The 13,314-nt window shown below is 48.5% G+C and overlaps 1 protein-coding gene across 1 annotated transcript; it reads left to right on the top strand.

Annotated features, from left to right (window-relative positions):
* The first annotated feature begins 1,878 nt into the window (after positions 1-1,878).
* NHLRC1 (NHL repeat containing E3 ubiquitin protein ligase 1) lies at positions 1,879-3,547 on the top strand. Its single transcript, XM_034985739.1, has one exon. It carries the CDS (start codon positions 1,939-1,941, stop codon positions 3,124-3,126), a length of 1,188 nt encoding a protein of 395 aa, XP_034841630.1. The 5' UTR covers positions 1,879-1,938; the 3' UTR covers positions 3,127-3,547.
* Positions 3,548-13,314: the final 9,767 nt, after the last annotated feature.

Genomic DNA, 13,314 nt, shown 5'->3' with positions numbered 1-13,314 from the left:
AGGTGCCCCTCTTGTATTTCTATTAGACAACACTAGTTCTAAAAATATTCTATTTTTGGTGTCCTGAATGTATTTCTTCCCTTTTTTTTTTTGGTTTGTTTTTGCTTTTTTTAGTACACTCCACCCCCAACATGGGGCTGGAACTCAGGACTCTGAGATCAAGAGTTGCATGCTCTACCGACTGAGCCAGCCAGGCTCCCCCTGAATGTATATATTTTTAATTTTTTATTTATTAAAAGATTTTATTTATTTATCAGAGGGAGAGAGAGAGAGCAAGGGAGCGCACAAGCAGGGGGAGTGGCAGGCAGAGGTAGAAGCAGACTCCCCACTGAGCAGGGAGCCTGATGCAGGACTCGATCCCAGGATCCTGGGATCATGACCTGAGTTGAAGGCAGACGCTTAACCAACTGAGCCACCCAGGCACCCCTGAATGTTTTTCTTGACTCAAAGATTACTTCAGGAACTAATTTCTATTTGATGTGATTTTAGTTACATTAAAGCTCCCTTGGGGTACAAATCCCGCTTTCTCAGAAGTCTAGCAAATAAGAGGATGAAGGTCATAATATGATTTAAATGAGGGATGTGATCTGGTACATGGTCTTGTAAAAACAATGTCCATGTAAGGCATTATGGGGAGGGATGGGGAAGACTCCTAAAAATGAGAAATTGTAGCATCACAATGGATTCCTGAGAGAGCTCATGTCATCTCCTGTTTGCAGACCTTCAAACACATGGTACATTGTCTCTGTTTTCAGCCTTGACTGAAGCTGGAAGACTTGAGCCTGGTGCTGAGTTGAAGGGGTTTAGGGCAGTGGTTTTCAAACGTGGCTGCCCATTATAATCACCTGGGGAGCTCTAACAAACTCCAGCTGCCGAGACCACACTCTGAACCAATGAAACCTCCAGATGAAACCCAGGTATTCACCATGTGCCAAGTTTACCAAGCTTGAGAACCTCTGGGACAGTTAGGGTGGGCTCTGCAAACTGCCTGACTTCAAACCCCAGCCCAGTCACTTCCCAGCCAGGTGACCCTGGCCAAGATACTTAGCCTCTGTGAACTCTTAACCTCTCTACTGCAGAAAAGGGGTGAGGAAAATAATAAACCCTTAGAGGATTGTCCTGAGCTTTAAATGAGCGAATCTATGTCAACCACTTAAAGGAAGGCAGGCACGGATTAAGTCCCCTAGCAATTATGATCACCAGCTTTCTTATTTCATATTCCTCTGGAAGACATTCCCAGCCATTGCTCCGCCATCTGACACTCATTCACCTCGAGGGTTTCTTCTAGTGTCCTGTATCATTGCTTGGTTCATACACGAATTCATTTTTACAAGAATTCACTAAGCAGCTCCTTTACTACAGGTGTGATGGAAGACAACAGGCACACCTGCCTGACCCCCTCGGTTTTTAACTTCCCTCACTGGTCTGCGTTTCCTAGGGAGATCATAAGCGTCGTGAGCTGTGAGACCACGCTTGGTGCCTGGCGCGCCCTAGCCCCCAGCGCCCGGCACCCAGCGCCCAGCGCCGCGGATTGGGAACTGCGGGGACCACAGGTGGAAGGAAGACTGTGTTCTAGTTCTTGCTTTGCCACTTACAGCCTGGGTAACCGGGGGCAACCTGCTCGTGCTTCAGTAGCTGTGCTTCCTCGCGCGTCAAGCGAGGTGACCCACCCATGACTGTCGCGAAGGTCGCGGGTCTGCCCGCGCGCTGTGGATACAGCCTGTAAGCGAGGGTCCACTCCCGGGCCCTCCGGCGTCAGTGCCGCGCGCGCCCACCAGGGGACAGCAGGCCGCGCCGCCCAGCGGCTGCGCGCGGGACCCGCGACGTCAGGCCCAGCGCCCCGCCCCGTGACCGTGACCGTGACCGTGACCGAGCGCCGCGCCCGGGCGCGTCCGGCCCGCGGACCCGCGGCGCAGCGGGAACGCCGGCGGCCGCGCGATGGGGGCCGAGGCGTCGGGGAGCGGGCCGGCGCTGCAGGAGCTCGTGCGCGAGGCCGAGATCAGCCTGCTCGAGTGCAAGGTGTGCTTTGAGAGGTTCGGCCACCGGCAGCAGCGGCGCCCGCGCAACCTGCCCTGCGGCCACGTGGTGTGCCTGGCCTGCGTGGCCGCCCTGGCGCACCCGCGGACGCTGGCCCTCGAGTGCCCCTTCTGCCGCCGAGCCTGCCGGGGCTGCGACACCAGCGACTGCCTGCCGGTGCTTCACCTCCTGGAGCTCCTGGGCTCGGCGCTGCGCCCAGCCCCCGCCGCGCCCCGCGCCGCCCCCTGCGCCCCCGGGGCCCTCACCTGCCACCGCGCTTTCGGAGGCTGGGGGACCCTGGTCAACCCCACGGGGCTGGCGCTGTGTCCCAAGACGGGGCGGGTCGTGGTGGTGCACGACGGCAGGAGGCGGGTCAAGATCTTTGACTCCGGGGGAGGATGTGCTCATCAGTTTGGAGAGAAGGGGGAGGCTGCTCAGGACATTAGGTACCCACTCGATGTCACCGTCACCAACGACTGCCATGTGGTTGTCACCGACGCCGGCGACCGTTCCATCAAAGTGTTTGATTTTTTTGGCCAGATCAAGCTTGTCATTGGAGGCCAGTTCTCCTTACCTTGGGGCGTGGAGACCACCCCGCAGAATGGGGTCGTGGTAACTGATGCGGAGGCAGGGTCGCTGCACCTGCTGGAAGTCGACTTTCCCGAAGGGGTCCTCCAGAGGACGGAAAGGTTGCAAGTTCATCTGTGCAGTCCCCGAGGGGTGGCCGTGTCTTGGCTCACGGGGGCCATTGCGGTCCTCGAGCACCCTCTGGGGCTGGGGACTGGGGCCGGCAGCACCACGGTGAAGGTGTTCAGCCCAAGTATGCAGCTGATCGGCCAGGTGGATAGCTTTGGGCTGAGCCTCTTTTTTCCTTCCAGGATAACTGCCTCAGCCGTGACCTTTGATCACCAGGGGAATGTGATTGTTGCAGATACTTCTAGTCAGGCTGTCCTATGCCTAGGAAAACCTGAGGAATTTCCGGCTCTGAAGCCCATCATCACCCACGGTCTCTCCCATCCTGTGGCACTGACCTTCACCAAGGAGAATGCTCTTCTTGTGCTGGACAGTGCAGCCCATTCTATAAAAGTCTACAAAGCTGACTGGGGGTAAAGGGGTGCGGTGGGGGTTCTGGGGTCTGCAGTCAAAAGCCCTGGAAGGCCACTAATGAATTGTTTAACCTTGGATCAATTAACCTCCTCTCTCCAACAGGGATAATTATAACTGCCTGGCAAACTTACAGAGCTTGAGGTAATTATTAGAGAATAATAATCTACCATTTATTGAGTATGTGCACCCTGTGCTGAGAAATTTGCCAATATTAGCTCAGTGTATTCTTACACCTGTACCCAGGAAGGTAATGTCTGTGATTAATCCCATTTTAGAGATGAGGAAAACGGAGACCCCGAGAGTTCAAGTGACGTTCCCAAGGTCACATTTACTTACTGTGACAGTCACAACGGGAACGCAACTCGGACTCCCCAACCCCTTGCTCTTAAATAAGTTAACAGATGTGAAAAAAACCAACATGTGATTCTACATTGTTACTCGGTGTACTCTGTTTACTGGTCGCTGTTTCTTCTGGTTGGATGGGCAGAGAAAGGAGACTTTAGAGTGTTCAAGAGAAAATCAGGGTTGTGTGATGGGCATGGGCAAGAGTGTCATTCAACTTGCAGCTCCTTCGATGGGGCCTTAGATGGAGGAACTGTGGGTCCTGAGTTACTTGACTAAGGAAAACAGTTGAACTGCCTGTGGAAAAGGTAAAGGTGTCTGTTAGGACCTGTGTCTCCTCCACCACAGGCACTCAGGAAACACTAGTTGGATGGTGCAGAAAAGCCTGTGTGGGGATAAGTTCGGAACCACCGCAGACCATTCCACACTCACACCCTCGTGCGAGAGGCCTGGAAGGCAGGCCTGTCCCATGTGTGCGTTCCTAGAGAGAGAAGTCCGCACAGTCGGCTCAGGGCAGGATGAGTTTGCCTGCCTCTTCATAACCAGTGGTGACCTGAAGCACTTTTGCGGTGGGCTTTTTCTCTGTGCCCCATAAATTTATCCCATTGCACACACTGCGTTCTCAATAACCAGTTCCCTTGATGCTAAGCCAGGCCCCTGGGAAACCCGTGAATACTTCTCGAATTGATACAAAGCTCTGACCAAGATAAGGCCTCCTCTTTAACGTTGCAGCCGATTGAGCGAATGGGGGAAACTTCAGGTGAAGTGGCCGGTTCTCTATAAACGGTGTTCTTAGCGAATGTCAACATCTCCGAGTTTAGGGTTGCTCGAATAGTACCAAACCACGGGCACATCAGAAGCAGGAGCAAAATAAATTTTTTTTTCTCGGGGAGAACATAGTGGTTTTGAGAGGTAAGAGTTTGCTTTAGCTAATAGCTGATGTTTTATCAACAATAGGTTTCTGTTGTACAAACAGGTTTGATAGATATAACGGACGCACTGAAGATAGCCCCCAAATTAGGAGTAAGCTGTGTTCCAGAGGGTTAAGTTTGTCCTTTGGAGCTAAAAGAGAGACCGTGGTCCGTGCCGGGCCCCAAAAACCCATTGTGCTTTCACTGCTTCCCTCATGTCACGCTAGGATTGCAGGGACCTGGGACCACCACTTGTAAATGCATTCCAAATAGAGATTCTGGGGACAACCTCGTTCCCCCCACCCTTCGAAGCCAAGTTAGGTCAGTGACCTCACAGGTATTCTCATCTGTGTAGCAAGAAAAGGTGCCTCAGGCAGAGATGTAGGTTCAGACTTGGTCATTTGCAGGTGGGACAACTGTGACTGTTAAAAAGTTTTCCTCAGGAACAACGACATTTTAATGGCCTCAGGGTCAGCCAATTCAAGGGACTGTCTCCTATTTGCAGTTATGAAGGGCATCATCTTTGACTAGAGAGCTGGGCTTAGGTCTTTTTAAGACAGCACTGGTAGGACGGGAAGAGAATATGCAGCACGTGTAGAGGTATGCGGCCCAGGTGTGACTTGTTACCGTGTCATGACCCAACCAAAAGGATGGGGTGTTGTGAGTCCTTGAGAGGATGTGAGAGCGAATCAGGGAGATGAGAGTGAGTGACCTTGCTTACTACCTCTACCTGTAGATAAGCAGACTTGGGAGTGGGTAGGACAGGATACACAACAGAAAGACAAAAAGCTCCTCCCAGGAATGGTATCATGAAGGAGCAGGGCTTCCCCGGGGAAGACACAAAGCTTCTGGTGCTGGTCTCCAAGCATGCATCTGCTGAGGGAACAGGCTCAGTGACCTGCATGGCACACGCCATGAGGTATACTCCATATACCTCAGAAAAATGAGGAGAACCACACTGGTGAGTGCAGATTTAATTATCCTTACCTCTGCCACAGGACGGAGAAATGCATACTGGTGGTCAATCCTCCACCAATGGAGATACGCTACGGAGGTGTATCATGGTGACTAGGAGAGGAACTCTTTTCTTGAAGGATATGTAGAAAATATGAGAGGAAGACGGCCACAACTCACCACAACTACCATACTGAACTGTCATGGCATCCGCTGTGCCCCTCCCCCAGCCCTGCTGATGAGCCTGACCTTCTCCAGCAGTAGCTGATTGGATAGGAGTGCATCCCTAACTACAGCCTATCCATCAACATCCCACCAAATGTACTAACTGGACCAGAAAACTGGCCTATGAATTGGCCTGGGACGAACAGGTTTTCCCAAAAAGGGGCAAGGAGATCTGATTAGAATTTTGTCCCTGAAGTTGTACATTGAGAAATATGGAGCAAATCAGGCAGATGGCAGCCTGGGAGGATGCTGAGCACATACCAAGTTGGGGGGGAGTGCAGAGCTACAGTGAGGAGACCAAATTCACGAATGAGAAGAGGCTGTAGGGCAGAGAAAAGACCCAAGTGTAGGAATCCAGGTAGGAGTGGGAGGAGAAAAGGCCCCCAGAGAAGCTAACCTGGGCGGGTTTGTTCTTTGCAACAGACGGTGCCTAACAAAAGTTACAGCGCGGGGTGATTTGTTTGGAGAAAACTGAGCTTGAACCTACTGATTTTGATGCCAGGAGTACGCCATGGTTTCTGAGGGGGCCACACTCTCCTCAACACCCCCGCACCTGACACTCTGGGGCCTGAGACCACAGGTACACACTTGGAGCCCCACAAGCCGCAGGTCTAAATATTTGAGTTACCAATGGAGCCAAAAACCTGTCAAATAAAATACATCTGATCCTCCTCCTGTAACAAAGGTAAATATAAATGTTTAAAATGCACTTTCATTACTGTCTGGGAAGCCAGGTTTATTTTAGAATTACTTGGATGGAGTTTATGCTCCATTTTAGAGTGTTGCATTTTAAAGAAAGGTCGTGATAAGCTGGAGGATGTTTGAAAGGTCTGAAGAAGGGGCACCTGACTGGCTGAGAAGAGCACGTAACTCTTGATCTCGGGGTTCTGCGTTCAAGTCCCACGTTGGGTGTAGAGATTACAAAAAATAAATATTCCTTTCACCAATAAAAGGGAAGTGCTGTGGGTAGCTGGGCAGTTTGGGGAAGTTGGTCCAGAATTAAGACAATTTGTGGTGAGTTTGCTGAGTAACTTGTAGAGAGTCACAACGCCCTGCGGTGACGTTGCAGTAGCCTTGGTCGGGACTGGGTGGAGAACTTCATGTTCTCCGTGACCACATTTCCAATCTCACCCAGCACACGGGACTTTGAGGGATGGGGTTGCCTGAGTCACGTCTCCTGTCTGATCCTGAAGAGCAGAGACAACCCCAGCGTGCTGGTTCTCCAACATCCAGCAGCAGTATCAACACCTGAGGGAAGAGAGGAACGGAAGGTGCTCCTCTCCCCCTCACCCAGTGGTGGGCTCGGAACATCGTTGAAGTCATCTCAGGGTTAAGTTGGCTAATGAGCCATCAAGAAGATTCTAGCTTCCAGGAGCCACTCACACAGCATGGACTGCCCAACCACGGATGTTTGTTGACTGACTGGCTGCAAAGCTAATAGATGGTATATCCAGTACAGTAGTTGAAGAGCAGCTCATATTTTCCCACAGAAATAATGACCTAAGAGGGGGCTAATTTCCTGACAAAGGACTCAGGTCAAATCAGTCAGTGGTTTGACTAGCAGTGTCTTAAAAGTAGCTACAACAAAACTCTAACATCACATATAGGATGACCATGTGAAATTCTGCTTCAAGCTATAGCATTTTAGGACTGGAAAAAAGGCTTCAGAATGACTCCAATAACACCCGAGGCCTACAGAGTTGTGAACGGGCTGGTTTCGGTCACACAGGTAACTAAGGGTAGAACCAGGACTAGAACCTGGATCTTTCTTTAGTCCATATTGACCCCTCTCAAAGGTCAGGGGCTAGGGCTACACACATGCATGTGGGCCCTAGCACTCGCTCTTTTACTGGTAAAGTTCTTATGTTCTTTACAAATAGAACCTTTTGTCCCAAATTTCCTTTAAGTCGGCTTGTATTTCTTTTTATTTTTTTTATTTTATTTTTTTATTTATTTTATTTTATTTTTTTAATTTATTTGAGACAGAGAGAATGAGAGAGAGAGAGCATGAGAGGGAGGAGGGTCAGAGGGAGACGCAGACTCCCCGCCGAGCAGGGAGCCCGATGCGGGACTCGATCCCGGGACTCCAGGATCATGACCTGAGCCGAAGGCAGTCGCTTAACCGACTGAGCCACCCAGGCGCCCTCTTTTTATTTTTTTTCTTAGATTTTATTTACTTGAGAAAGACAGAAATAGTGACAGAGAGCACAAGCGGGGAGGAGAGAGCCCGACACAGGGCTCGATCCCAGGACCCTGAGATCAGGACTGGCGCCAAAGGCAGACGCTTAACCGACTGAGCCACCCAGGCAGCCCTGTTTCTTTCTCAAATAGCACCCAGGTTTGTATGCACACTGGCCCAAGAAAACACCATGGTATTTCCAAATTACCAATGAGACCATGACCGGGAGGTCCGGCTCTTTATCATTGCATAGTAGGCCCCTGAATCCAGAGTCATGAGGCTCTGCCCCAAAGGGGCCACATAGCTTCATTGCGTTTCATGGTCACCAAATAGTTTATGGTCCCTGTTACAAAAAGGACCCTTTGGTTCCAAGGCAGCATGATGAAGAAACTGAAACATAACTAACATTTTCATAACACTTGAAAATTGCTCCACAAAGCTGTTCATTTATTTGACCCTCACAGCATTTCTGAGGTAGACAGGGCCGGTCTCATCAGGGTGACCTGACCAATAAGGAAGCAGAGACTGACAGAATCGGTGAAGCGTCTGCCTTCAGTTCAGGTCATGATCTCAGGGTCCTGGGATCGAGCCCCACATTGGGCTCCCTGCTTAGCAGGGGGCCTGCTTCTCCCTATGCCTCTGCCCACCCCACCCCCCGTTCATGCTCTCTCTGTCTCGCTCACTCTCTCACATAAATAAAGTCTTAAAAAAGAAGGAGGAGGAGGAGACTGACAGAGAAGGAATCGTATCATGATTACAGCACCAGATTCTGTTATGTTTGGGTTTCAGGGTTGGGGGGGTAGCAAGTGTTTTCTCTAATCTCCCTCAGGTGAGTCTCTGTGAAGCCAGGGTTGGGTCCCACTGCTCTAGAGAACAAACAAATCCCAGCCATCCCTTGGTGGGCTCACATCTACAGTTGACATCAATTTGCATCAGCACCAGGCCACCCCCCAGCTTTCAGAGCTCCAGCTCCAGGGGTCCTGTCATTTCCCAAGGGCCCCACAATCTGCCCCACACTGCCTTCATTGAGGTGCTATGGAGAGAGGCCTGTTTCCATGGCAAGAGCGAGAAGCTCTGACTGGAGGGCTCTAAGTGAAGGAAGTTGAGTTCTAGTGTTTCCCGGAGACCCATTTGTGAAAGAAAAATGAAATGTGCTTGTGAGTTTTAGAAATCAGAGAATGTCATGCTTTAGCTGCCTGGCCCACCGTGGCCGGGGGCTCTCTGATCTGACATGGAGTATCGTGCAGGGCTTCCCTCCTAAGTGGCGGAGGAACTTCCAAAGTCAAGGGCTGAGTGGCAGGGTCGTGGCCTATGAAACACTGGGGCCCAGTGTTCTCTTCCATTTCTCCCTCCTGCCGGGCGCCCTTTTCTTGGAGTTCACCACCGCCCCCGCCAATTGTGGAAGCAACATACATTCATAGTAGACTTGGAAAACACAAATGAGCATCAAGATATCTAATCACTTTTAATTAGAGGAAACTACTGTTACCATGTTTGAATTGAGTTGACTCATCACTGCGGAACGAGTATTCCTGGAAATCACTTCATAGATCCTGATTTTGCAAAACAGCGAATGTGTCACGTAAATTGCAAGCTCTTCTGCAAAGTACATTTAAGTCGAGGCATTTAGCTGAAGTTCAATTTTGGAGATCCCAAAACAGGGGAAGCAAAAGCGCCACGGTAGAGGGAGAGAGAAGGGTACTCACCAAATATTCAGTCTGCCCTCCACGTTTCCCAGTCTCTCTGGTTCAGTTTGGCCATGCGACTAGCTCTAGCTATGAGCAGAACCCAGGACGAAGCAGTAGAATCTCCGTGAACTGAGAACAAAGGAAAAGCAAAGATACAGGAACGTGTCGAGGTGAAGCAGGGGTCTCAAGTTTCATAATGCAAGTATCGTTATTTACAGAGATAAAATACTATACTTAGATTTTATACAAATTTAAGTGGGCTCTAATTCAGCTCCTCGTCTTTTCAACCATATTGAGATTTGCATTATCACCAGGAAAGTTCAGGTTAGCATATGTTTTCAGGATGTATTTTTTTTTTTTGCCAATCGGGAGCGTAGTTTGGCCCTGCGACAAAGCAGGCAGGAAGAGCTGCTATAAATACATGAAATCAGCATTAGCGGGGCTGTGGGCTGTGTGGTGCTGGGTGAAGCTGCACGGTGATGCACGTTAGAATCACGGGAGCTTCCTGCTCCGATTTCTTCACATCAGCCATTTCTGCATTCTGATGAGTAAAACGCTCCAAAATAGGCTTCAGCCACATGACCTTTCTCCCTAGATATACAGCTCCCTGCAATTTATTTCCATTTTCAAACGCTGATAGATGTATCTGTGACACACTGTGAAACTGATGAAACAAGGGTTTCCATTACGTTTTGGAGTTAATTTCCATAAAGTTGTCCCACGCCTGGTGGACCTTGAAGTATAGATCTTAAAACCAGCAATTTTTCTTATCTGATAAATCAGTAAGAAATACTTCATGTGAATTTACTAAATTTGCTAGAAGCACCTTGTGTACAAGTAAACGTAAGGATATCCAAATGCATTTCGATCGGGTATGACGTTTATCAGTTTATCTTTTTTTGGTCACGTCTTCAGCAGCTTCTGGCCCTGGGATTGGACTGGCTTCATAAAACAGGTTGGGAAATGTTCCTTCCTCCTCGGTTTTCTGAAAGAATTGATACAATATTGATGTTATTTCTTCTTAAATGTTTGGTAGAACTCACCAAAATCTGGTGACCAGGGAAGTTTCTTGGTGTTTGTGTGTGTGTCCAGAGATTAGAGTTGTTTTCTCTAGAAAGACTGACCAGTTAGAGCCTACTCAACCATACTGGAAAAGGAAATCTATCAATTAAAAAAAAAAACAAAAAAAACAACCTTTTAGGGATGCCTGGGTGGCTCAGTCGGTTGAGCGTCTGCCTTCGGCTCATGTCATGATCTTGGGGTCATGAGATAGAGTCCCAAATAGGGCTCCCTGCTCAGCAGGAAACCTGCTTCTCCCTCTGCCTCTGCCCCTCCCCACTGTTCATGTGCGTGCTCTCTCTGATAAATAATAAAATCTTTAAGAAAAAAAAAGAAAGAAAAGACATAGATTTAAAAAATATATAAAAAAAATAAAATGAAAACACAATACTTTTAAATCTCTTTGATTTTTCTTTTTTGGCAAGAATTTACTCAATAAATATTTCCCATGTGCTCACTCTATGTTAAGCTATGTGCCAAGCGGTGGGGATATAAAGATGCTCTCAGGCACTAAGCGTCTGGTGTGGAGATGGGCAAGATACTCAGGAGAATACAGTACGGAATGGTTAGTGCTATGTAAGGATATGCTCAAGGGACTCTGAAGAGGGAGAGGGAGCCCCACACGGCTACAGCAGACAAAGCATGTTGGAAGAGATGATATCACCCTAGAATTCCAGATTGATCAATGTCCTAAATACTGGTTGCTTCATCCAAAACAAATTAAGAGGAAACAGATTTAAGCCTGCACTGATTCTCTGTGTTGCCATTATTGGGATCTACTCTCTGTAGCTGTAGCTAGTCTCTGGATCTCTGGGATTATATAAAAAAGAGAAAATGACAGGTGTGTCAGAGCATCTGAGGGTGTTTACTGATACTTGCCCATTTCGCTAAACACCGCAGTAGTAAATTTATTAATATCTACTTAGGTCAAAGCGCCCTTAACTCTTAACTATAGAGAACAAACTGCATAACTATGGAGGACAGAGGGGAAGTGGATGGGGGGATGGATAAAAAAAAAGCGCCCTTTTGAACAAAGCTTATTTATGTTACAATAAATACTTCCCACCGTGTTTTATAACCCTCTCCCACATATAATCCTTCCCCATCATCATGGCAACCACAGATCCTGCAGGAGGGAGAGTGAAATTGACATAAATACTTCCCCACTTCAGAGATGCTTGTTGCAGGTGTCCTCCTATTCCGTGCTGTGTTCTGGACGTCTCTTGATGCTTGGCACCTGCCAACAGGCACAGTGGAATCGGGACTTTGCTGGACGCCTTGGCACCCAGGGCATTACCTGAGTCCTCCCCTTACCGAGCTTCAGCAGCTCAGGTGACATAGCTCTGCACACCAGCCAAGGGACCAAGGAGAGGAAAAATATTCAAGATAAAGGGATTTCAAGGTTTCACCTGGTAGCTCTGTTTAACAGATTGGGAACCGTATGTTAAAAGAGGTCAGAGGTCAGAAACATTGATTAATTTTGTTTTTTTTATTTTTAAAGATTTTATTTATTTATTTGTCAGAGAGAAAGAACGCACAAACATGGGGGAGCAGCAGAGGGAGAGGGAGAAGCAGGCTCCCGGCTGAGCAGGGAGCCCGATGTGGGGCTCGATCCCAGGACCCTGGGACCATGACCTGAGCTGAAGGCAGACGCTTAACGACTGAGCCACCCAGGTGTCCCTAATTTTGAAGAACAACATAGGAGAAACATGGAGCCTTAGAATAGTTTTGACTCCGGGCACCCATCACTTGGCGAGGAAATCCAGAACAGCTTCTCCCACTCCAGTGGAAACCACCCTCAATGATGTGTTGATGGGATATTTCACAACAGAGTTAAGAAATATCCTTTGCCAGGCTGCATGTGAAAGTGTCTATAAGATCCTATCTTTGTTGTGAAAGTTGCCAAATGATTTATGAATAATATTTAGTACCATCCCTTCATGTAATCACCATCAATGAAAGGCTTCCTGTCACGATATGACCTTCGCTTGGGTTCCATACTCTCTCTTCCAGCCAACTTAGCTCATTACCATCTCCCTCGGGGGGGAGAGTGGGATCCCACCCACAGTTCTCCTGCTGGCACACTCTGAAGCTGGTTCCTGCCCCAGCAGGAACAGTATAAGCTTCCAGCTAAAGGTTCCCCTGTCTGGTGCCTAGGGTCTGCCATCCAGGGCATTGGCCTCATAATTTGCTCCCTCCTAGGCTAGACTGGCAGCCTTGAATCTGTTCTTTCCCTCAGCTCCATCATCCCAACATGGTCCTACATCTTGGTCCCAGCTTTGCCCTAGCGCTGTGGCTTTGGGTTTCCTTCCCTATATCCATAGCTATGAGCCATCGTGACACTTTCTATCTTATCTAATGCTGTTAGAGGTCTTAGAATGTATGAAGTTGAATTTTTTTGGACCATTACAGGGAAATTGGCAAAGGGTAAGAGAATAGCAAGTAGAAATGGTGCCAAGAGTGATTGGCTTCTTGTTGACTACAGTGACTCCATGTTGGGTACCATCCTTCAGCTCTTGTGTACCTTTATTTCATCTTCACTATAGCCTAGGGAATAGTTGCTGTTGGCATTTTTATAGGTGAGCAAACTGAGGCACAGATGGGTCAAATAATTTGCCCAAGACCACACATACAGAAAGCAGGCAAACTAATTTCTCTGAGCATTAGTTTCCTAGTCTGTAAAATGGAGATTGCACGGTAGTCACTTTCTAAACTTGTCATGGGGCCTAAATAAGTTTATATATGTGCATTCGAACTGGACCTGCCACATGGTAAGTGCTCCATAATTCTTAGTAATCATTACTGTTATTTTTTACAATAGTCTGAAAGTTTA

Source organism: Mirounga leonina, unplaced genomic scaffold, assembly GCF_011800145.1.
Source record: "Mirounga leonina isolate KUSES-001 unplaced genomic scaffold, KU_Mleo_1.0 Mir_366, whole genome shotgun sequence".
Classification (NCBI taxonomy): Eukaryota; Metazoa; Chordata; class Mammalia; order Carnivora; family Phocidae; genus Mirounga; species Mirounga leonina.
Note: the sequence above shows the minus strand (reverse complement) of the source record. Positions and strands in the feature narration are given on the sequence as shown.